This window comes from Trematomus bernacchii, unplaced genomic scaffold (assembly GCF_902827165.1).
Source record: "Trematomus bernacchii unplaced genomic scaffold, fTreBer1.1, whole genome shotgun sequence".
NCBI classification, from domain to species: domain Eukaryota; kingdom Metazoa; phylum Chordata; class Actinopteri; order Perciformes; family Nototheniidae; genus Trematomus; species Trematomus bernacchii.
Genome location: NW_022987409.1, coordinates 3,645,488 through 3,669,544, shown reverse-complemented (window position 1 = coordinate 3,669,544; position 24,057 = coordinate 3,645,488). Strand labels below are relative to the sequence as shown.

Below are 24,057 nucleotides of genomic sequence, written 5' to 3'. Positions count from 1 at the left end.
TCTCTGCCATGTATCATAGGTGTTACTTATTATACTGTATGTAATGCATTACAGGTTTGTCACTTTTATGATCTTAACTTAACTTGTATAAACTAATGTAGCTAAGAAAAAGGAAAAGAATGAGATGAAAATGTGATACATTCGGTGCCATTTTCAACACAGGAAAACTCTTCTTTAATTCTAATCCTACATGGGCATAAAAGGACCATGCACTTGGTAGACCGACCGGATGAGGGGACAAAGAGCATAACTCAGACACAGGGGTCCTTCTGTTATGCCTCTTGCCTGGAAAGTCACTCTGGTATTTGCAAAACAGCTTTAGAAACATAAAACTTAATGAAGCACTGAGCACATTTTATAAGAGATTGTACCCTGAATGTCTTTCATACAATTTGTTTTTTTTAATTAATTGGACCTGGTTTTCAGGTAAGATTAGTTAGTCAATGGACAGAAAATGATTTGGATCAGGGTTCTCAAATGTTAATATTTGTTGACTATTTTGTTTTGTTTTCTGAAATAGTAAATTATTATTTTATTATTTTGGGTTTTGGACTGTTAAACAAGAATTTTGATTATTTTAGCCTGTTCTCTGGGAACTTATTTCTGATATTTCATAGACCAAGGAAATTATTTGATGTTATGATCTTGAAATACTTACATTTGATAATACATTCTATACATTAATGTTCGTTGTGATGCTCGCACAGCAAAGAAAAATTAACATTTACAAAAACAAGAGGAGAGTATTAAATTCACTAAATAATTCACCTCACCTATGAAAAGTGCTGATGGTGAGAGGGGGTCAAAGATGATCCCGTGAGTTCTTTGTATGGGACAGTGTTTCTACACAGCAGTGCTGCTGCTAAATATGTTAAATGCCATATTTCAGTTTATGACAACACATTAAATCGCCTACGCCAAGTCACAAACTTCTTCGATAAAAGCCGTATGTGATCAGGCTATCAAACATTTCTGTGAAGCGGTGCGTAGCGTAATTATCATGTTCTTTAATGTTGAATACTGACCAGTTTTCGACGGGATTTATTAGCCTCCTCTCATGAGACACCAAATGAACCCAGATGAACCACAAAAGAGAACCATAAGGACAACGAGACCTACTGCTACATGGCTATTGTAGTCCTAATATCGCTCATAGACTGCAAAGGCAACGATGGCGGTTGAAGTCAAACGGACTACAACTTCCGCGAAGCACCGGACACAAAAAACCTACTGCGCAAGCGCAGACCAAACGGTCGCGCGGAGGATTTGAGTTTTGTTTGAATTCGCTGAAGACGGAGTGTGTTTAATATTTTAGCAATGTAGAAATGGCAGCACAGTTAAACTTGTCAGGGCCTCGGAATTCGGATCTATCGTCTCTAACCGACCAGTCTGTGTCCAGCCGGACCAGCAACAGAGTCGCAGAAAAGGAGAGGAGAAAGAACGAGGCGGAGGACCCGTCTGTTCTGGCCCTGAAGTACTTCTCCGACGGTAGGAGTCAACTCAACGGTCGATAGCAGATAACTGCTATTGTTACCGATCTACTCAAGATAAATACGTTAACCCTTGCCGTTTGAGTTCTAGTATGATGCATACAAATAGTCCAGGATAACTTTAGGCTAAGTTACTTTCTTGTTGCTTATTGGGTGTAACTTTACTGACTGCTAATGTTGCTTTAGCTACTTATTAGCTCCCGTATCAGTGGAGAAGACATTGGGAGGCTAACCCAAACAAAGTTAGCCTCAGCATTTAGGAGGTAACGTTGGTTATGTACAGACACGGACAACAACATCATTATTAAAAGCCAGTGGTGTAATGTAATATATATAATTTACTTGAGTACTGTACATAAGTATTCATTTGAGGTACTTGTACTTTACTTGAGTATTTCAATGTTATGCTAACGTATATTTATACTCTGCTGCCTTGTTCTTTTACTTGAGTACAATTTTGAAATCAGGACTTTTACTTGTAGTGGATTGTTTTTAAGACCATAGTATTTGTACTTGTATTTAAGTAAAAGATCTGAGTACTTCTTGAAAATACTGTTAAAAGCTTGATAGCAGAGGAGAAACTCGGTGTTTGGTGATGTAATCTGTTGTATACTTAATATGGGACCCAAACTTTTGTTAGGGGTTTGCTTCCAAATCAGACTTATCTGACCTAATTATTATTGCACTCTACAATGTTACTGCAATTCATAACTAAGATCTTGAGATAAGAATATTGACAATATTCTTCAGATCCACAGTGTAAATGATGCACAGGAGTATCTTAATTATTAATACTTAGACTTTTGAATTGATTAGGCATGTACTTTTAAAACCAAAACAGACAACTAGAAATTAAAACACAATGTTACTTGTGACTCCTGTTTCTGTAACATTATACCAGAGTGGCTTACACAATTTGTTCGTGCAAGACAGCCTTCAGATAGTTTGCCCCATTTGTTTGGAATAATTGGAATAAATATTTCCTGCCTTTTCACTAAAAAACATCACTGTGATTATTAATGTTAAAATAGTTCCAGGATTTGTTTCTTGATGACATCAAGGTTCAAGGTTCAAGGTTCTTTATTGTCAAACTAACATAGCTACAGAGTAATTATGTCGTTGAAAATCTTAGCTCACATCAACACTGCAGACTGTTTTATGTAGGGATGCTCCGATCGCCAATTTTGGGGCCGATCGCCGATCGCCGGAATCAGTATCTGCCGATACCGATCGCCGATCCGATCGAGTGGGCGGGGCCTAAATGGAAGATTTAAACATCACTTTAAATCTTCCATTTAAAGTGATGTTTAAAACTCAGTTAATGGGGCTCATTCACTGGAGCTTCCACAAACAACAATCAACTTAATTATTACATTCAAATTATGTATATTATTCAAGTTTACATTCACTTTGGATAATACCACGGGAGAAATGAGCAAGCGCTCTCTTTTCCTCTCTCTCCCTCCCCCTCTCTCTCTCTCTCCTGACAGCCCGTCAGTATCGTCTCATGCAGCTCGCTGATCCAGTAATGTGTGAGGCCGACAGTGAAGAATAAACATATTTATAACTAGTTTAGCTTGTTCCAGAGGTAGATAAAATAGCTAAGTGTGTTAGGTCTAACTCTTAGTGTGTGTTCTGCTCCGCTCACCGGTCCGTCACAGCGGGTGGAGCTGCAGGATTTCTGCTTCACACACACGTTGCATACCGCTATTTTACTGTCTTTTTCGGACACCTTAAAATAATGCCAGACCGGTGAAGCCATTTTGGCGAGCTTGTTTTGCCGCGTACAGAGAAAAGTGTCATGTATATTACGTCATGCGATCGGCCCTCGCGATCGGCATGTTTAGAGAGCACCGATCGATCGGTAGAGAGTGAGTATCGGCAGATCTCGATCGGTGACCGATCGATCGGAGCATCCCTAGTTTTATGTAATGCTCAACAGTCAATTAAGAAACCATCACATTCCAAAATATTATGTGATGGATTTTATGCTTTGCTAAACTGTTATATCTAGCAGTTTTCATTTTATAGTAATCAATTAAAATAACAGATTTTCTCGGGTAAATACTTGTTGACATTACCTCTTGTATGTTTGAAACTGTTGTGATTATTTTTTAAATATGCTTACACACACTCTGATGGGATGTTTTTCCTCCATCCTGTAGTTGAAGCAGGTACTCCTGTCATTGGTAACGATGACGTGGAGAGGAACCTGGTCCTGGTGGAGAAGGTGGCCTACAGAAATGGACTTTCACCAGAGGCCATCTCTATTATGCTGGAGTTTGCCATGAGCCTCCGCATGGGTAAGACATTCACTTTGCAGCAGATAAGGTTTATTGTAAACACCAATTGTTAACCATAACCTGAAGTTATGGCACACAATTTGATCTTCCCAAAAGTATAGGTACACCTGTGCAAAATAGATTATTGTACAAGTGTTACTGTCAGTATTAAGATGTGGTTCTTTTAACTGACTTGTTTCTGTGAATTTATTTGTGTAGGACATAGCCTTTGTCCCCGGGTGCTGAAGTGTCTTATACCCGTCACCGTGGTGCCACAGGAGGCTGTTGTTCGCGCTGTGGCCTGGCTCGGAGTTGACAAAATACCTGTCAGCACACAAGTAAGTGCAATTGGATTTGTCTAGATTCTTGTCACCATTTTGCTGTATGAGTAATTTAGAAGTATGTTGGTCGAAATTACACACTTTTACCCTCAAAGAATAACATCAATTTTACAATTACTAAGGTTATGCCATGAACTATCTTTAATCAAAAGGATGTGATTCAAAACTATTGCTCTCGTGTGTCTTTCTAACAATATAACAATTTTGTCAATTGAAAAAAGAGGTTCTGCTAAAAAGAAAATGATAATTTGAGATAAGAGAGTTACATTTGATGTATGTTAATAATGTATGTATCGTTCTTGAGTTGCACCCCAGTTAACCCATTTGTATGTTTACGTTGCATTTACTACTTTCAGGTTCTTTTCATAAAGTGGGTGTTGACCGTCTTTGACATGATTGATGCAAAAGACCAGCTTCGAGCTATCTATGGCTTCATCTTCAGCTTCGTCTCAGAGGAAAATCTGGTATGTCTGATGATTATGTTTGCTTTTTATAGTCAGATGGCACCAAAGGGAAATTGTACACGTGCACACACATCTTTGAGCCCCAAATTTAGGTTCACTAATCTTATTTGTCATGGTGATTTTTAAACAAATTTGAAATGACAAGCACTTCACTGTTTATGAATGCTGTTCCTTGTTCAGGAAACAGTCCTGGCGAGATAAATAAAGGTTCATTTCTGCCTGACTAGACAAATAATGCGTTTATCTGGCTAAGGCCGACATTACAATCATCATTTGTGATGAATGTATTGTCCTGTTTGTTCAGAACTGAACTACTGTCTTCTTACCAGTGTAAGTAAATGAATGCAGCACTGTAATGTGATACTGTTTCCACTGAAGAACTTCTAAGATGTAAAGTTTATCTTTTGTCACATTATTTCAGTGTCCTTTCATCTGCCATCTGCTGTACCTTTTGACCACAAAGCAAATTGGTAAGTCTCACATATTCACACCTGAAAAGTCTGTTACTGCTATTGTTTCAAAAGTACTCCTCTTTTCTGTATCACTGTATTGTAAAAAATAACGTTTTTTTTCTCTTGTAGTGCGAGTCTTCAGAGTGAGGAAGCTACTGGAGCTACAGTCTAAACTGGTAAACACCCTGCTGATCTAATGCCCTCTAAAGCTATTTATGAAAAAGCTACATATTTATTAGCTAACTAAGTAGGAAACTATGTTAATAATAAGAAATCCCAGGAATTGTCTTTTGCTCAGTACAAACAGTTACCCTTTCAATAGAGTTGGTTATTGTTAGATTCTACATTATCAGGAACCATCAATCAAATATAAAAATGTCGAGTACAAAGATGTGCCATATTGAGTGTGTTGATATCGTTTCCTCAGGGAAGGCAGCCGTTCCTGCTGAACCTACTGTCCCTTTACAAGGTGTTTTGCCCTGAACTGGTGACACTCTCCATCCCATCACGATCTAAGGTTTGTACATGGAACAAGCATGTGATGCTCATTATGTGCGTATAATAACGTGTGGCCATCATCTCTAAAGCCCCAATGAAACTGTATGTTTTCTGTTATCTTACAGAGTGTGTTTAAGAACCACAATATGCCCTGGAAATCAGCTTTGATTACTGTCCAGAAGAGGAACGGTTCCCAGGTTGCCTCCAGCATCAGCCTGGCCTCCGCATCGAAAGATAGGACCAAACGCAGGAAACGGGTATGGGAGCCTTTTCACATTGTCAGATGCAATCACTCCTGCTACACTACAGTTACTGCTGCTGCTTCCCAATGCCATACATTCTACATCATCAAAGTTTATAATGTTCATTATAAAACGGACAAGTCAAATCAAGCAATCTGATTGGTTCTTAGCCGTGATATAATGAGCGTATATCACGGGTAGAATTGTAGTTACTTTTCACAAGTCAGTATCCCTCCGCGTGTGAGAAAAAGCTACAACCGTTACAGCTGTTACATTACGTCCGTTACGAAACTAACTAACAAAGCTTAAGATGGAAACATTTAAGGTTAACTTTGACCTCCGGGGTGGTCTTACTATGGAGGAGTGGATTGAGCAGTGCCTATCTCCAGAAAAAAAAGCACCTAAACGAAGACATGCAGAGCTACGTGAAGAGCAGGTAGTAGACCAACTGGAAAAGTACCACCATTCAAAAGCTTTCTGATGCGGGTCTTGAAACAAAGCAGAGAAATGATGACCGTTAGTGGCCACAGTTGCGAAAGCTCTCTCCAGAGCTACTGGAAGCCGAATCTCGGTGACCGGAGAAAGTGGAGCAATATTCTCGCCACGCCAAGCAACAGCCTAGAACAACCTCAACCTATACAAGTAACCACGTAAGCCATTCTACTGATGCTGGACAGTTTTTCAGTGGGTTCACAATATACGGCAACATACAAATTAATGTAAATAAATAGCCAAATAATCTATCAACGCTCTCTGTCTAATATGTTCGCTAGCTGTTAGTGTTGTTGCATAGCAACCACCTCGCACTATGTTTCGTGCAGAAGTCAACTGAGGGACTATTTTATTTTGAACATCATTATTTACTAATAAAAACTATTTAAATTAGAGTGTGTATTTTTCTTTCATATTGCCACACTTGGTAACCGTTTTATAAAAGCAATAGCTCACTTCAGGCCGTGATATATGCTCATTATATCACAGCTAAGGGGTGTGGTTCACAGCTAAGGGGCGGTGGTCAGTGTTTCCCCGGCCCCTTGGCTGTGATATAATGAGCATATACCACGGCCTGTCGTGAGCTATTGCTTAAGTATATGTTGGAATTGTTGGGAATATTTACATTTAATTTTACATTTAAATTCAGTTTATTACTGAGTTTAACTTGACTTACTTATATTGAGATGTCTTTATTTAAGGGGGAGAGAATATATGTATTGCACTAACTACAACCCTAATGCTATTGCAAAACATATCAATAACACCTCTGACTGAAAACTGATTATAGACATCAGCAAAAGTACATTTTACTAGATTGTAACTAATAACTTTGCCCCTGAGTGTATGTACTGTATACAAAATATGTTATGTACCACAGCTTGGAAAAGCGTAAAAAATCCCCCTTATTGAAATACTTGAAAAGTAAAAAGTGTATGATATACATTTTTTATTGATTTGCTTATCCTGACTTAAGCTTTTTATTAATACATTTGAGTAAATAAGACAATCATTTTATCCCAGGCTTGCCTTTATTTATGTTCTTGTCTCACTGTGCTTTCTCTTTTAGAAACACCACCACCTGGAATTGCCGGTGTTGAGTTCTGTAGTAAATAAAGAACCTCAAACGGAGACGAGCAGGAGGCTGGTCCCTCTGGTGCAGATCCAATCTGTTGCTGAGCTCCTGGAAAATATGGACCATATAGAGGTACTCCTGCTGCGAAGAATCTCTGGCTTCTTTTGGGTTCCACCTCTGCCCCTTATTGTCTTGCTCCTTCTCAGTCTTTCACTCTTTCGGCTCCTTTCTAACTCGGCTTACACGGTTTCGCTGTCCCAAAACTTCTGGACTGGGAACAGTTCAGAAGTTAAGCAGCAGAATTCAACGTATGCCAGTGTGTCCTTAGGATGTGAAACCAGTCTATTTATAAATTGTGATGTATCCTCACAGCCAGAGGGTGGTGCTGTGTTACTGTTATAACTGTTCTAGCATACCACCAGCATCTTTGTCCTAGAGAAACCACAGCAGAGGCTGCCTAGGGCTGTCATTTGTTTATCAGATTATAGCCTAAAAGACAAAGCGCTTATCTTTTTTATTTATTTTTTTAAACAGGCCATTGTTCTTTTTGCAGATAGGACGGTTTATCTCTCCTATATGAGTAATGAAAGCAACATAACTGGGATGAGATTGATCTGAGTAATGCATTGGACAAAGTTTCATAGCAATTGGTCATTTAAAAATGGCCCTCTATAAATGTCTATTTGCCCTGCAGATTCAGTGACCTGATAAACTAATATAAGTCATTTGAAATGGCTCGCTGACTTTTATGCGTCATGCTACATAAATCCACCGCTTTCACAGACCACAAAGCCAACAATAAGCAATAAGGCTTTTGTACAGTGATAACATCAACTTTGTTTATCGCTAAGAAAGCTCTACTTTTCCCCGTACATTAGAAAAGAGAGATAAGCACAGTCAATCACACACGTAAAACTATTGAGCAAAGACAGTGACAAAGGATCATTGATTATTCTCCTCTCTGCCTGCACTCTTGTTATCAAAAGCAGAATGGTGCTTTCTTAGTTTAATGTTAGTGTTGCTGCATAGTTATTGGAGAGCTGAGCTGTGTCCCGTCAGTCTGTCCTTTCCCCATTCATATTCATTTACTACACAGATAAGGGCCCCCATATCTTGAGGCAGCTGTTCATACACAATAAGAGACTGTATCAACTATCCAGTGTGATGGCAGACACGTCCTAGTGCTGGCATTATGGGGATTACTGGATACTGAAGAATTAGCTCAGTAGCTTATAGGTGGCCCACTCAATAAAATCAAGGACATGAGTGTTTTTTAAAGAAGGTAAACATATTAATTAGAACTGATAACGGGGAGCAAGATTTTATGTATTTCTGTTTTCATACAATGGCTGGTTTTATAGTTATTGTGTTTTGGTAATATGATTTATGTTTTTCATATCTTTTTTGTATGTCTTTTGTTTTTGTTTTTAATGTTTTGATTATTCTAGCCTCTCAATAAGGACTGAAACATGCATTTCACCCATATAGAACTTGCAAAATGGACAAATGCAATGCAAAACAGGAGATGCAATATTTTGTAAGGGGAAATATCTGTATTAACACCATTCTGAATGAAGTGTTGCAGTACTTTAGAGATTTCTTTGCAAAATCCCACCATGTTCATATTACGATATTCCTCACTGAAAATGAGAATAATGTAAAAAGAATCAATCAAAACTAAATGGAGTAAGAAATGTTTCCAAATGATCCAGCCTACTCTCAGTTATAATTGATTGCATGTTTCCTGCTTCTTCACTTCCCCCCCCACCAGCTGCCCGCTCAGATGGGCTCTCTGCTGGGCTCCAGTCTGGCTCTGCAGTACCTGGACTGTGTTCAGGATGAGTCTGCTCTGCTACGCCTCAACTTCTGGCTCGGCTACGCTCTCCACGAAGGTAAGGGGGAGCGGGGAGGGCGGGGTGGGGTTAGCGAGCAACTACCAGACTTGTTGTGACATCTTCTATCAGGAAGATTCGTCCAAAGCCAAGCTAACCTCGAGTTGAACCAAAACGCATTACCTAGATGACAAAAGGATTCTGTCAGAGAGGGGTTTAAAAGAGTTTAAACGGAGACTGGGGTGCTTTACTAAGTGAATGCACGTCAAGTATGTATTCCTCTGCTGTTTTCTTTCAATCCCCTTGTCTTTTTCCATACTAAAAATTAGGGATGCTCTGATCGATCGGCCGCCGATCGATATCGGCCGATATTCACTCTCTGCCGATCGATCGGTGCTCTATATAAAGGCCGATCGTGAGAGCCGATCACACGACGTAAAATACATGACACTTTTCTCTGTGCGCGGCAAAACAAGCTCGCCAAAATGGCTTCACCAGTCTGGCAGTATTTTAAGGTGTCCGAAAATCACAATAAAATAGCGGCCATAGGCCCCGCCCACTCGATCGGATCGGTGATTGGTATCGGCCGATACTGATTCCGGCGATCGGCCCCAAAATTGGCGATCGGAGCATCCCTACTAAAAACACTTTATCTTGCTGTCTTTGTTTAGAATTGTTGTTCTGTGGCGATGGAGGAGCCTCCCAGAATTCAGAAGAATCTCTGCAGTTTTTGGACAAGTTGCTGTCCACACAACACTTTCTCCAGGTGAGCCTCACATTTTAGGGCCTGATAGTTACCCCACACCTGTCATTCAATATTCATTATCCTGCACCCTCATGAAGCTGACGCTGCACTGTAAAACATCAAGCAATGATTTCACAATGTTTTACCGTCACATTTCCACCAGGAGGGGTTTTCCAGTTCCGAGGCTTTTCTCTACAAATTTCTCAATGTTTGGGACGGTTCCCTCCTCCGCCCACAGATCCTCGGCCTACTAAGCAACATTCCGGTTGTTCCAAGTTCTCGTGAGTTTTCCATGTGATCTTCTTCACATTATTGCCTGGTTTCCACACTGTTTTGTTGTCCCTAATTATGTTTAGAATACAGAGTCCATGAACTAGTGTTCAATGCAAGGAAGTTGGATAATGGAAACCTCAGTGCAGTGATGGGAGAAAAGTGGATGTAATGTGTTTTTATCTTCTTTTTGACCAGCATACTTACCTAGCTATGTGAAAATGAAGTGTTGGTGAACTATTTTTGTGACTATCAATGTACGCACACAATCCTGCATTGCCCTCCACTTGAATAAAAATATTCTACGTTGGCAAGGCCATGATATTTGTGCCATTTCTTAGGAATTGCATTGAGTTATAGCAGCTGGTACAACTGTAACCTTGTGTCTCCCTGTTTCAGAAATTGGACGGCTTCTGTTCGAGCCCCTCATGCAGCTCTTCTTCACATCATCTGTGTTTTTCAAGGTGGGTTTTCCTCCCTGAGGCACAACAAGTGTATACTCCTGCTACTGTGCTAGAAATATCTAAACCTGTAAATTAAATGGAAAAGATGTCTTGTATTTTTCATTATGGGTCCTTTATTAGCCTGTGGTAAAACAACTGTAAGCTTAATGCTGTTCCTCTCCATGTGTGTGCAGTGTGGACTGATCGAGTGTCTGAACAACATGCTGTTGAAGTGGCTGACCTGGCACTCGGTGTACGCTCTGGAAGACGACTTGGACATCAGCCTCAACAGCCACACCTCCATGTGAGTCTCATATCTACTTCCCGCTTCTTGTTTATGCCCCAAGCATAAACAAGTAATAGACATAAAACACTTTGTGTATTTACTTCAGAGCATTAGGGTTATAGCTTGTTTAGCCTTTACTGGAGAGCCAAGAAATGCATTCTCACACCTAATCCGTCCTCACAGATGCTATACAACTATTGAGGTGTTGCCTTAGTTTTATTTACTGTGGTTTAGTGTAATAAAAGCAAAACACTCCTTTTTGTAGGTGTTCAGGTCTATGTACCCATTTTTGTCTAGGCAAGCATTATGTCACATTTTCTACTCTACCAGATACAATCATGACTGAAACTAGGGCTGTGCGATCATGGCAAAAATCATAATCACGATTACTTTGGTCAATAATTGATATCACGATTATTAAAAGCGATTATCCATTTACTTTGAAAACATCCAAAAATGTGAACAGTATGTTTTTAACAGTTGATTACCCTGAACTTTAAGTATAATTCAACTGAAAACCCAAAAAAAAAAAAAAAAAAAATCGTTTTATTTAGATTACGTTGTTTTCGTAATCGTTGCAAGCCAAAATCGTAATCGAGATTAAAATACGATTAATTGCACAGCCCTAACTGAAACTCTACACTGTTTACAGTTTCTATCTTTATTTGAGCAATCTCATACACTAGCAACAAAAGCAAAATATGCAGAAAGAAGTATTAACATGTTTTTTTTTTTGGGTTTGAGCTCATTTATCCACCAAATCCTTTCATTTAAATGTGTTTTCAGACAATAACAGCACTAATAACCAGTTTAATGATTTTCAAGCTTTCAAACAAAGGCGCTGAGTTGGTGTCAGTTCTGTTTAAATACCTGGGCATCAGTATCGAGTCCTCAAATGTCTAATCCCACAACAAATGATCCAATAAGTGTAGGGATCTATTCTTTATTCACTGCCATTTCCAAACTCACCTCTGGTATTTTGCCAGAGTACGACTCAGTGATTAGATGTAGGAATAATTAATGGTGTATATCCGAACACTTTCCCAACATCACTCTTGATTCAGTGTGTCCTTTGTATTGTAATACTTGATTTGGGAGCTTTCTCCTGTTCTCACAGAGACCTGAGTCACTGATTAGATGTAAGTGTAGAGTTCCAAGGGTAAATCAGCTGACTGCCAGTACAGCTTTCACTTCATTCTGCTTAAATTGCGTGTCTGACTCTCTGCTCTGCCCTCTGTCACAGCAACATGACTCTGTCGGGGTTCAAGGATTCAGTGATGGAGCTAGTTGACTTTGTGGGTCGGCTTGCCTCTATTGGCCTGCAGCTAGAAGGATGCCACTCTCTCCTCCTCAGCTTCATCCTCGACTTCTATACCATGGTACATGAACAGATGCTGATGCTTTTACCTGCTGTGTGCCTTTTTTAAAGCCACAATGCAACCGGTGTTTGGGCTTAAGTGGTACCATTTTAAAACTAGGATGTTTGAGTTTCACTGTCCAGAAAGATGTATATGCAGAGTTTGACACGAGAGGCCCGTTTTCACATTAATCTGTTTTAAGGGGCAGAGATGTTGCAGGGGAATAAACTGTAGTTCCTGCTTTATGTGCAACACCAACATAGCAATCATTTGAAAAAAGGGTGCCAAGAGTGTGTTTTAATCTATATTTCTCTCCTCCCCCAGGTGTGTGACATGTTTCTGAAGTATGGGCTCCCCCTTGTGGTGATGCCCCCATCTGGAGTTTTTTACCCAGCGCTGTTTGCTACTGACCCGGTTAGCGTGGACAGACTGGCCTTCATCATGTACAGGTGGGGACTCTTTAGCTATAAGCCTCTTTCACACACAGTTTCCGGTTCATTACTACGATAACTTCTTACGCACCTCTAATAATTCTCCCTATTCATATGATGCGCCGGTGAAGATGGCCGCATCGTCTATGTGCTCCTCTCCAACTTTGCCCATTTTCGTATTTTGTACATATTTCTTTTACTTTTGCCGTTTTACTTTTAACATGGTTCGCAACATGCTAGCCGACCGCACCTACTCTGCCATACAATATAGCAGAGAGGAACTTCTCCAATTGCGAAACTTCGTGGACAATAATAACCCTCCGACAAACAATGGACATTCACCATGGCTACCTGTTGCTGTTCTACCTGAGAGACGCAAGAAGAGGACAAAGCGGGGATCCCGGGCCGGGTTGCTGGTCAGATTGAGGAAACGAGAGAATCGGCCCCCTCTTCCGAGTATTCTTCTGGCTAATGTTCAATCCATTGAAAATAAGCTAGATGAACTCAGAAGCCGGATTGCTTTTCAACGGGACATTAAGAACTGTAACGTGTTAATTCTCACTGAGACTTGGCTCAACCCCGCTATCCCGGACTCCGCTATTGTCCCTGATGGATTCTCTATTTTTCGTCAGGACCGGACTGCTAACTCGGGGAAAAGTAAGTAAGGGAGGCGGTGTGTGTGTAATGACTAAAAACAACTGGTGCTCAGATGTGAAGATTATTTCATCGGACTGTTCCGCACAGCTAGAGCACCTCATGATCTCATGTCGGGCCTTCCATCTGCCGAGGGAATTCACATCTGTTGTGATAACAGCAGTGTATATCCCGCCGCAGCCACTCGCCGACAACAACACGGCACTCGATCAGCTGTTTGGGATTATTGATAAAACCGAGACTTCACGGCCAGATGCGGCGTTCGTTGTGGCCGGAGATTTCAACACCGCCAACATGAAGAAGGTTTTGCCAAAAATATTACCAACACATCAACTTCCCGACGCGCGGGGGAAACATACTGGACCATGTTTATTCCCCTTTCCGGAATGGATATAAGGCTCTCCCTCGCCCTCCCTTCGGCAAATCAGACCATATCTCACTACTGTTGTTGCCTGCGTACAAGCAGAAACTTAAAAGGGACAGACCGGTAACAAGGACAGTACAACGATGGAGCGTGGAGTCAGATGAGGCACTGCAGGATTGCTTTGCATCCACGGATTGGAGTGTGTTTGAGGACAATAACATCAACACACACACGGACACTGTCATCTGCTACATTGGGAAATGCATCGATGACGTGGTACCGAAGGTTTCTGTACGGACATTCCCAAATCAAAAGCCCTGGGTAAACGGTGAGGTGCGCGGCAAACTGAAAGCGCGCACTCTCGCGCACACAGCGGGAGATTTGGAGGAGTACAGGAAGTCTAGGTATGATCTCCGGAGAGCAATTAAAAATGCAAAGAGACAGTACAAAGACAAGGTGGAATCTGACTTCAAAGGCTGTAACACTAGGAATATGTGGGCGGGACTAAGGACAATGACTGACTACAAAGGAGCAGCGGGGGGTGCTGCGGGAGTGTCTGCGTGCGCATCTCTCCCAGATGAGCTAAACAGTTTTTTTGCACGCTTTGAGAGCAGCCAGGCTGTGGAGGTACAGAGGGACCAGGAGCTACACTGCCCTTTTGTTTTAAATAGGGCAGATGTGTGTAAATCCTTTAAAAGGGTTAACCCACACAAGGCTCCTGGACCTGATGGCATCCCTGGCCGTGTTCTCAGGGTGTGTGCAGTTCAGCTGGCAGAGGTGTTCACAGACATCTTCAACAGGTCCCTGCTGCAGTCTGTAGTCCCCACATGTTTTAAACACTCCACCATCATTCCTGTCCCCAAAAAGACAATCATCACCTGCCCCAACGACTACCGCCCAGTAGCACTCACCTCCATCATAATGAAGTGCTTTGAGCGGTTAGTCAAATTATTCATCACCTCCTCCCTCCCTGAATCTCTGGACCCCCTGCAGTTTGCCTACAGAGCAAACAGGTCCACAGACGACGCCATAGCCCTCACCCTCCACACTGCCCTCTCACACCTGGACCCGAAGAACAGGAACACATATGTGAGAATGCTGTTCATTGACTACAGTTCAGCATTCAATACCATTGTGCCCTCCAAGCTGGCCATCAAGCTCAGAGACCTCGGGCTCAACAGCGCCCTCTGTGACTGGATCCTAAACTTCCTGACGGGCAGACCCCAGGCAGTGCGGGTGGGAAATATCACATCCTCCACCCTGATTCTCAACACCGGTGCCCCTCAAGGCTGCGTGCTCAGCCCTCTCCTCTACTCCCTGTTCACCCACGACTGCGTGGCCACACACAGCTCCAACACCATCGTGAAGTTTGCTGATGACACGACCGTCATCGGCCAGATCACAGACGATGACGAGACGGCGTACAGAGAGGAGGTCGAAAACCTGACATCTTGGTGCCAGGATAACAACCTCCATCTCAACATCAGCAAAACAAAGGAGCTGATTGTGGACTACAGGAAGCAGCAGGGAGAGGGACACGCCCCCATCGCCATCAATGGGACTACGGTGGAGAGAGTCAAAAGCTTCAGGTTCCTTGGGTCCACATCACTGAGGACCTGACATGGTCTCTTCACACCACCACCATCACCAAGAAAGCTCGACAGCGGCTCTTCTTCCTCCGCAGGTTGAGGAGGTTCAAAATGGATTCCAGGATACTCTGCAACTTCTACAGGTGCACGATAGAGAGTATCCTCACTGGCAGCATGACGGCCTGGTACGGCAGCTGCACCGACCTCGATCGTAAGGCTTTACAGAGGGTGGTGAAAACTGCACAGCACATCACCAGGACGGAGCTGCCATCCATGGAGGACCTTTACTCCCAGCGGCTCAGGAAGAAATCACTACGGATTATCAAAGACCCCCATCACCCCAGCCACAAACTGTTCTTTCTGTTGCCGTCTGGCAGACGTTACCGCAGCATCCTGGCAAGGACAAGAAGATTCGGAGACAGTTTCTTCCCGCGGGCAGTGAGACTGTTAAAAAATTGAACTGTTGAAACAACATCAAACATTCATCTGCTACTCAGTAGTATGTATCTAATACCTAATATATATATATCATTCCAATAACTTGTATATAGACTCATACTGCACTATTCCACATCATAACTTTATTTCATTTTTATACCTATTATTATTTTTGTATTGCTCATGCTCTTATTGTTATTATGTTATGTTATTATGTTGCATTGTTGGAGAAGCCTGTGACATAAGATTTTCAACTGCATAATTACTCTGTAGCTATGTCAGATTGACAATAAAGAACCTTGAACCTTGAGGAACATTTTCGTCTTGTTACACATGCTATAAAAAGGTTAGAATAGATTGTGTAATGGACAGTGCAGCATATGGTGGTAGTGCAACACGTATGGAGGCCAACTGCCATAAAATCCACAAAACAGTTCCAACATGTTGGAAGAAATCACCCACAATAGCATTGATTGGCGTAACTGTAACGGAGTGTCCGCGGGGTCTTAAAAAGTATTAAACGGCATTTTCCAAGGTATTACATTTAGTAGCTTGTTTTCAATAAGTATATAAATTGTCTTAAGAGGTTGTATTCTACAGTCTGCCTGAATGTAATCATTGCATAGGTATGTAGTGTGATTCTTAGTAGTTTATTTATGGCATCCCGTTGGATTTGACGTCATCTGAACAGGACATCGTGCGCTCACTGCTTGATAGCGCGCGAAGGTCCGTTTACGCCGGTTGTTAAACAACATCGTTATGGGGAAATGCAAGTTTGCGTCCAAATGGTTGGAAGATAAGGAGGAAGGACAATCAATACTGTATATAGTAAATGTGAGGTAAAGTGTGTCGCCAATGTAACCGGTTAAAACTCGAAGTGGCGATGAGGTCTTAAAATGTATGGAAAGGGTCTTAAAAGGGATTACATTTGACTTCAGGATTCCTGCATATACCCTGTGGATTCTAATACATGGGCATGAGTCTTTTGATTGGTTCGCTCCATGTAAAAGGGTCTTCTTTGAAACGGTCCCTGCAATCTCACAGATGTATCAGTGTTATCCCTGAAGTGTTATTTGGCCTTGAGATTGGAAATTGGTTGTACAGATTTCCCTAAACATCAATTCCCGCTCCCATTCAACCATGACCCCTCGCAGCAAATGTTCCTGAACATTTCAGGGATTGACTCCATATGATAAAGAGACTTCTGCTACAACTTGCCCCGATGCATACACTAGCAACCCCCTTAATGTAGTATGTCATATGTTGATGCATATTTCATGACGGAACAGAGCTGGAATCAAATGGATAAATTGTACGTATATCTTCATGCATGATTTATGATAATGAGAGTCTAAGAAGCAATGCACTTAAGCCCTCTTCTCCCTTTTTATGTAGAACTCAAGCACCATTTGTAACTTCAGGCTTTAATAACACAAATCCTTACAGTGTCGGTTAATTGACTACACCCCAGGGCGGCTTCAGTAATTCTGTCATAGCTGAGCGAAAAAATGCCATGGCAAAGTCAAATTGGAGTATAATTGTATTGCATTGTATAAACTGTGTTGCAGTAATAATCACAGAGGTCACTGGTTTTTCATGATTCCGTTTTTTGTTCAGGTACAAGGTGAACTTGACATCAGCCAAGAGTCAAGAAAAACTCACAGAGGTAAGAAAAACCTCCTATCTTCTTGCAATGCATGTCTGAAAATGAAACATGATGTGGTTTGCATTGCAGTGGTACAGCAAGTTTTGGTCCATTGCACCAAGCAGTGTGAAGGGAACTGATTTTCTATTAGCATTGTTTTAATTCAAACTGCTATCTCAACCTATTGATTTTGAATGCATTTCTTGTGAATGCATTAGGGCTGCGCGATTAATCGATTTCATATCGAAATTGCGATTTGAGATGATGCAATTAGCAAATCGATGGGATACACATTATACAGCGCGTCGGATTCAATTTTTTTCTTGTGGGTCAGTCATCCACACCAATCAGAAGTGCTGTGCTCCACATGTACCAGCCATTGTTAACCAATCAGAAGTGGCCCAAGGTAACTACGCATACGCTCAACAACAACACTGCACGTGAAACGCCCATGTGTGAAGACGTTTCTAGCAACATTCATGGTGTAGATAAATGGCTTCAGCCGAGCCAGAAGCAACGTTGGACAATTTAGTCCCGAAGAAAAGCAGCACTTCGGTTGTATGGAAATATTTCGGGTTTAGGACGACAGATGTGCAACAAAAGCAGGTGTTGAGCACCACCTGTCGTAGAAAAGTCGCTACATCCCGAGAAAGCCCCACTAACCTGTATCAGCGCTTGAAAAAGCACCACAGGCAGCTCTATGACGAGTGTACGGTCAGAAACAAAGTGTTAAGTGAAAGTCCCGTAGCCCAGTCTAACGTTAGTCGTTTGCGGCTGTTACGCCGTATGAAAAGGGTTCACGAAGGCACCGTGAGATAACCAATTCCATAACGCACTACCTGTTTTAATGCATGTAAAGGTATTTTTATGTGTTTCTGTTGCACTTTGTCCTGGTCCACACGCTGTATTTATTGCTCGCCTGGTTAGTTTCTAAAGGCTCGTCACGCTCTTTAAGTTTCTAATCGATTACTTACTGTCTGCGAGGCGTCCTGCAGAGTTCTGTTTATTAAATCCTACAGTTAAAAAAAACTGCTTCTATATCCTACGACCAGTGAACGCACCACCATAACATTATGATGCGTGAGTGTGTGTGTGTGTGTGTGTCTCTGTGTGTGTGTGTGTATTTTATCTATGGAAACACTCCTGTGGATGTCCTTTTAGATTATATATATATATATATCGCAAATTGAATCGCAATATCTGTCAGAAAAATCGCAATTAGATTATTTCCCCAAATCGTGCAGCCCTAGAATGCATTTACATTTTAGGCATTTAGCTGGTGTGCCTTTCAGAAGTGACATGCTATTTGCTTTTTATAGATTTTTCCATCCCTCAGTCTACATTCACATGCCTCCACCTTCAGCCGCTAACCTTTAATACCCTGTCAGATGAGGACTTAAGAAGTTGTTGATTTTAATACATTTGCCACTGCGGGCAGAGAATTTACTAGTACATGTCAGGCAGCCAGCATGCTCCCCGTGGAAATGTCAGAGGCACTTTTTATTAGGACAAAATGGACTTGGTAAATAGCATGCAAATGAATCAGCACAACACACATCAGAAGTGAAACCTTGCAGATATGGAGATTGGTTTCCTTTTTGTTTCTTTCAGCAAGCCTTTCACATCAGCCGTCAGACTTTCCGTGAGTTCAACTACTACACAGTCTACATGGTCAACTGCCTGTGGAACTCCAAAATGTTCCAACCAGGCACGGGTGTACAGCTGGGAGAGGAGTTGCTGCTCAAGAGCAACGTTCCGCAATACTGGACAAGCTTCGACCTCATCCACCACCCCGCCTTCATGAGCTACGCGGTCGACTTCCACCAGAAGGTGAGTGTGGGCCGTTTGGGAGTTCCTGTGTCTTTCCACTAGTCCAGATCGCAAGTGCACGTCAGCATAGCACTTGCATAACGACAGAGTTCACGCGAACCTGTTTTTTTAGTTTTAAAGAGAGAACAAGCAGCCAAACTTTCTATTCATTTTTCCTTTAGTTTTTGTGAAAACTCTTGAGTTATATTTCCATCATCATTGACCCACAAGTCATTCATCATTTCTCACAGAACCAAAAGGTTAAAAAATACTTTAAATAAAATTGCATTTGTATACCACTTTTCAAAACATTTAGAAAATGTATGTAAGGAATAAAATAAGGATTATCATTACAGAATCAAAAAATGAACAGATAGATAGATAGATAGATAGAAAGATAGGGTAAAACATGTTATTATATAGGACAAAATCAAACAAAATATTCACATCATAAGAAAATAAGGATAAAAATGATAAGACCATCATTTGAAAGGATTAAAAAAATGATAAAATGTTATAATCTATAGTAAAGTTCTAGTGGGATAACACTCGGGTTGACTAGTGTATTTTCCAAAAATAGTCTGGAAGCTGGTGCATGAGCACTGACCTGTTGTGTGAGACATGTTAAGTGTGAATGGCTCCTGATCGATTTTGGTCTAGACGGGGGTTCAAATGTATTTGAGCAAGATCCCGTGTGCTGCACACCACTAAATGTCTTCTACTGTATGTGTCCTATGTAGCTCTTGCTTATTTTCAAACGGTAAGAGGCAGTTGATAACTCAGCGAGCAGCCCGTCTGTACAGTTTGGTTAATGGACTTGCACGCAAGACAAGGAGACAAAAGCAGTATTAATGTATCTTTCATAGAAGATGCATTAATACAGAAGGACATTTTATTATTAATGGGATCTGCATGAGACGTGGTTTTCATCATGTTTAATAATACACGTACCTTTTTTTGGTCCAGTTGCAACATCCAGCAGTGATATTAAGATCTAACCGGGTGAGCTGACAATGAATAATAATGTTCTTTCTTTATCAGTGTTGGATCGGGAAAAAGGACATGGACCTCGATTCCATAAAGGTTTGAGTGGTCTTCTCTTCATCTCTGCATCATTCATGTTAGACATTAACCTGTTAAGCCCGGGAGCCCCCGCGCAACATCTTGCAAGAAACAGCGTCTGAGGGCTTCTTAACATTTAACAAACTATGATTGTGTCATACCCACTTAACGGGAAGAAACTCAGCTACCTGACGATATGAACCATTTTTACCGAAACAAAACACAAGTCTAACGCCGAGCCTCTGAATTAGCACTAAGCGAAAGAGTGCTAACACACTTGGCACATAACTCACGGTAGAAATATTTTATACTTCATCGGATCTGCACAAACTAGATATCATATGAAAGCTGAGATTCCACAGATTCCAATGGTATAAGTATCATCACTGTGCGACCAAAACTTGCAGCAGCGAAAGCCAGCAAAGACAACTCACAACTTCACTTTACGGAGCCAAAACGGCAAATACGTCTTACCTTTGCTGTTTTCTGATAAAAAGTTGTGTTCAATGGCATTAAAACGATAAAAACGCTGCTGAAGGTTAATCCAATGTCTCTGTGTCACTTTGAAAGGATTACTGATAATCCATCATCATATGTATGTCAATAAACTGAGTTTTCATATAGAGTGTATGAGAGCTGTAACCCAGCTTCCGGTTTTGGGCGTGCTGGCTGCGCATCACTCTCATTCACCAATGGTAATGTTTGGATGGATTTAGGAACCCCCCCTCGATTCTATTGGCTCTAACGGTTAAAAATAGGTGTCAATCACCAACATCGACCGATGGGTTCCAGAGATATGGCAAATGCACCCAAATCACCCCAGAAGTGTTTTTTTTTTTCTAGATCTCTCTAAAAAGGTCAAATGTCACTTGTTTTGCATCAATCTTGATACAGGGTACTTATTATATGTCATAGTTTGGATTCCTAAATGTTTTAGTCTACTATCCCATCATTCAAGGGTGGTTTTCACTTTAAGTAATGTTTTTTTTTTGGACGGAAACTATCATTTACATTTTTTTACTATTTTCAATCTGAATTTACTTTAAAATAAAAACATCTATATTGATTCTGACTCTTCTACATCCAACTCACAGGTTTATCATTGCTTTGAGAAAAACGATTATTAATTTACCCCTTTTAGAAGTGAAGCTATAGTCATTTGTTCTGGGCATGTCATTTTCGAGCCTGAAACCTGAAAAACAGGCTCAGGGCTTAACAGGTTAACAGAGGTTGCTTTGATCATAGAAAGAATCAGCTGTCTCGGTTGTGACTGTGTGTCTTTCTCTGTTTCAGCATCAGAAGCCATGGAGCTGGTACCTGCAGTATTTGTTCAGCCAGGGTTATGACGGCCTTAAACTCTTTGTTCAGAGCAACATCAGGGCAGGGCAGGGCGACGGGCAGCAGGGCGATGGGCAGGGCGACAGGCAGCAGGGCGACAGCCAGCCCACATAGCAGAGGAAGATGCTCAACTCAAAGGAGAGGAAGAACAACCACTCACCCATATTTTTGTAAGACTTGTAAATACTTAATCTTCTCTTCAAGCGAGCTACTTCTGGCAAAGTTTTGATGTACATATATGTATCTGTGTTTGTTTTGTATTATTACTGACAATGCTGTCCAGTTGGCAATAATAGACTACAAAGCCCTGGCGGCCATTAGCCAGATGAAGTGTCAGTAGTATGTTTGAAGTCAGTGTATACACATTAAACCGGGAAGATGGTATGTTTGTTGCAAAGAAAATAACCTGAAAGGGGATCATTGGTAATGTACATATCCACACTTGCTGTAACTGGACAACTGATGCATCTACATGCAGACAAGATACTAAACAGTAACACAACATTTAAGTTATTATTTTTCCATTTTCTTTTTGTTACAAACAGTCATTCTTTGTAACCAGCAAAGGATACATTTTTTTTGTTTGCTTTTTTAAATTGTATTCTTGTACAGCTTGTCGTATGCTAAACCTGACTCTCTTGCACCTTGTTGAAAATAAATAAGTGTAAGACTTTTACTTTAGAAGCTAATACAATCTCTTAACATTACACTGCAGCATGTCACAGTTTACAAATGTCTTGGTCTTGTGTCCTCATGTAAAACCTAAATTGTTGCTCTTTTGAAAGGCATCAGTTGCTTGATTGTGTGTAACATAGGTATTCTTATGTATTCTTCGGTCAGACGTGCTGCCACCTGGAAACAGCATTTTGTTTTAATTAACCTGCTAAGCCCGAGAGACCCCGGTACTGGGGCACTGCCGCAACATCTTGCAGGAAACAGTGTCTGAGGGCATGTTCATTTAATAAACTATGAATGTTTTATATCCATGTAACGGGAAGAAATTCATCTAACTGATATTTTTTTTTCTTTTTTTTTTTAAAGAAAACCCACAATGCTAACACTGAGCCTCTGAATTAGCAACGAGCGAAAAATGCTAACAGATTACTGCACCGAAAATCACTCAAAAACCTTATTTATCTTTTCTCCACATGCATGACATTGATTCACATCGTGAGGTGACACAGAATCGAAGTGTACCCTCATTATCACTGAATTATACGAAATCGCGACGTTATAAACAAAAACAGACATCAAAACAGATGACGCTAGGTAGCTAAAAATGCTAACATTCTTACCTTGGCTCTGTAGTCTCTCCAAAGTGGTCTTCAATGGCATTAAAACGATAAAAATGCTGCTGAAGTTAATCCAATGTGTCTGTGTCCCTTTGAAATTATTTCTGATAATCCATGAGCAATAAAACGGATAATCCATGCTTTTCCGTTTCTAGATGTCAGAGCTAGAGATCGCTTCACTCTGCTGCACATTTACATGCGCGCAGCCCCCACCTTTTCTCTTCACAACGTGTGTGTGGGGGACTCCCCCTTCGATTCTATTGGCTCTAACGGTCAGAAAGAGGTGTCAACCATCCAAATCGACCAAGGGGGGCCAGAGATATGGGAAAAAAAACATTTTCACCCAAATCACCTCAGAGGTGGGGTGGTTTTGCCTAAACCTCTCTTAAAAAGGTCAAATGTCACTTGTTTTGCATCAATCTTGATACAGGGTACTTATTATATGTTGTACTTTGGATTCCGAAAGCTTTTAGTCTACTAACCCATCATCCAAGGGTAGTTTTCACTATCTGTAAAAAATAATTTTTGGACGGACACTATAATTTACAGTTTTTTTACTATGTAAAATCTGAATTTTCTTTAAAATAAAAAACATTTATATTGATTCTGACACTTCTACATCCAACTCACAGATGTAACCTTGCTTTGATAAAATAAATTATTCATATAACCCTTTTAGAAGTTAAGTTGTAGTCATTTGTTTTGGGCATGTCATTTTCGAGCCTGAAACATGAAAAACAGGCTTGGTGCTTAACAGGTTAACTTGATTTAACCGAATAAACCCATGATCAACATTGATGAGTTTTCTCACTCATTCATTCATGATTTCAGCTGTTCACTTAGGAAACCTGTAAAAAGTATCTCAAAAAGGGTTAAATGATGTCCTTGTTTATAATCTTACAGAAATCCTCCACACTAGAAAGGGTTAATATTTCTTATGTTTGTATGCTTCATAACAACAGTAAGAACATGCCCAAAGAATACACTCTAGGTTAATTTATCCTTATAGGCTTGAAGTTTCCAGAGGTGTCAAAAAAAATGAGTTTCAAAATGTGCTCTCAACCCTGAGCTGAATCTCATCCCCACATTTTCTTTTTTGGATGCCCTCCCTCCCCTGAGCAGTGACTTCAGAGCCTCCCTCCTGCAGCGCTCATAACGCACCGGA

General features: G+C 40.9%; 1 protein-coding gene across 1 annotated transcript; it reads left to right on the top strand.

Moving 5' to 3' along the window:
* Positions 1-1,239: 1,239 nt before the first annotated feature.
* On the top strand, positions 1,240-22,476 carry cenpi (centromere protein I). Its single transcript, XM_034138600.1, has 20 exons — positions 1,240-1,488; positions 3,656-3,793; positions 3,992-4,110; positions 4,470-4,577; positions 4,999-5,047; positions 5,159-5,205; positions 5,457-5,546; positions 5,653-5,784; positions 7,331-7,468; positions 9,108-9,228; positions 9,840-9,934; positions 10,077-10,194; positions 10,583-10,647; positions 10,821-10,930; positions 12,156-12,291; positions 12,595-12,719; positions 17,364-17,412; positions 19,003-19,221; positions 20,242-20,283; positions 21,556-22,476. The coding sequence occupies exons 1-20, from the start codon at positions 1,326-1,328 to the stop codon at positions 21,712-21,714; spliced, it is 2,223 nt and encodes a 740-aa protein (XP_033994491.1). The 5' UTR covers positions 1,240-1,325; the 3' UTR covers positions 21,715-22,476.
* Positions 22,477-24,057: the final 1,581 nt, after the last annotated feature.

What these genes read in the sequence shown, in the direction of transcription:
- cenpi (XM_034138600.1), top strand. Translation starts at nt 1,326, where the DNA reads ATGGCAGCACAGTTAAACTTGTCAGGGCCTCGGAATTCGGATCTATCG. An exon ending in CCATCCCATCACGATCTAAG is followed by an intron (nt 5,547 to 5,652) that starts GTTTGTACATGG and finishes GTTATCTTACAG; the next exon opens with AGTGTGTTTAAGAACCACAA. An exon ending in TCCTCGACTTCTATACCATG is followed by an intron (nt 12,292 to 12,594) that starts GTACATGAACAG and finishes CTCCTCCCCCAG; the next exon opens with GTGTGTGACATGTTTCTGAA.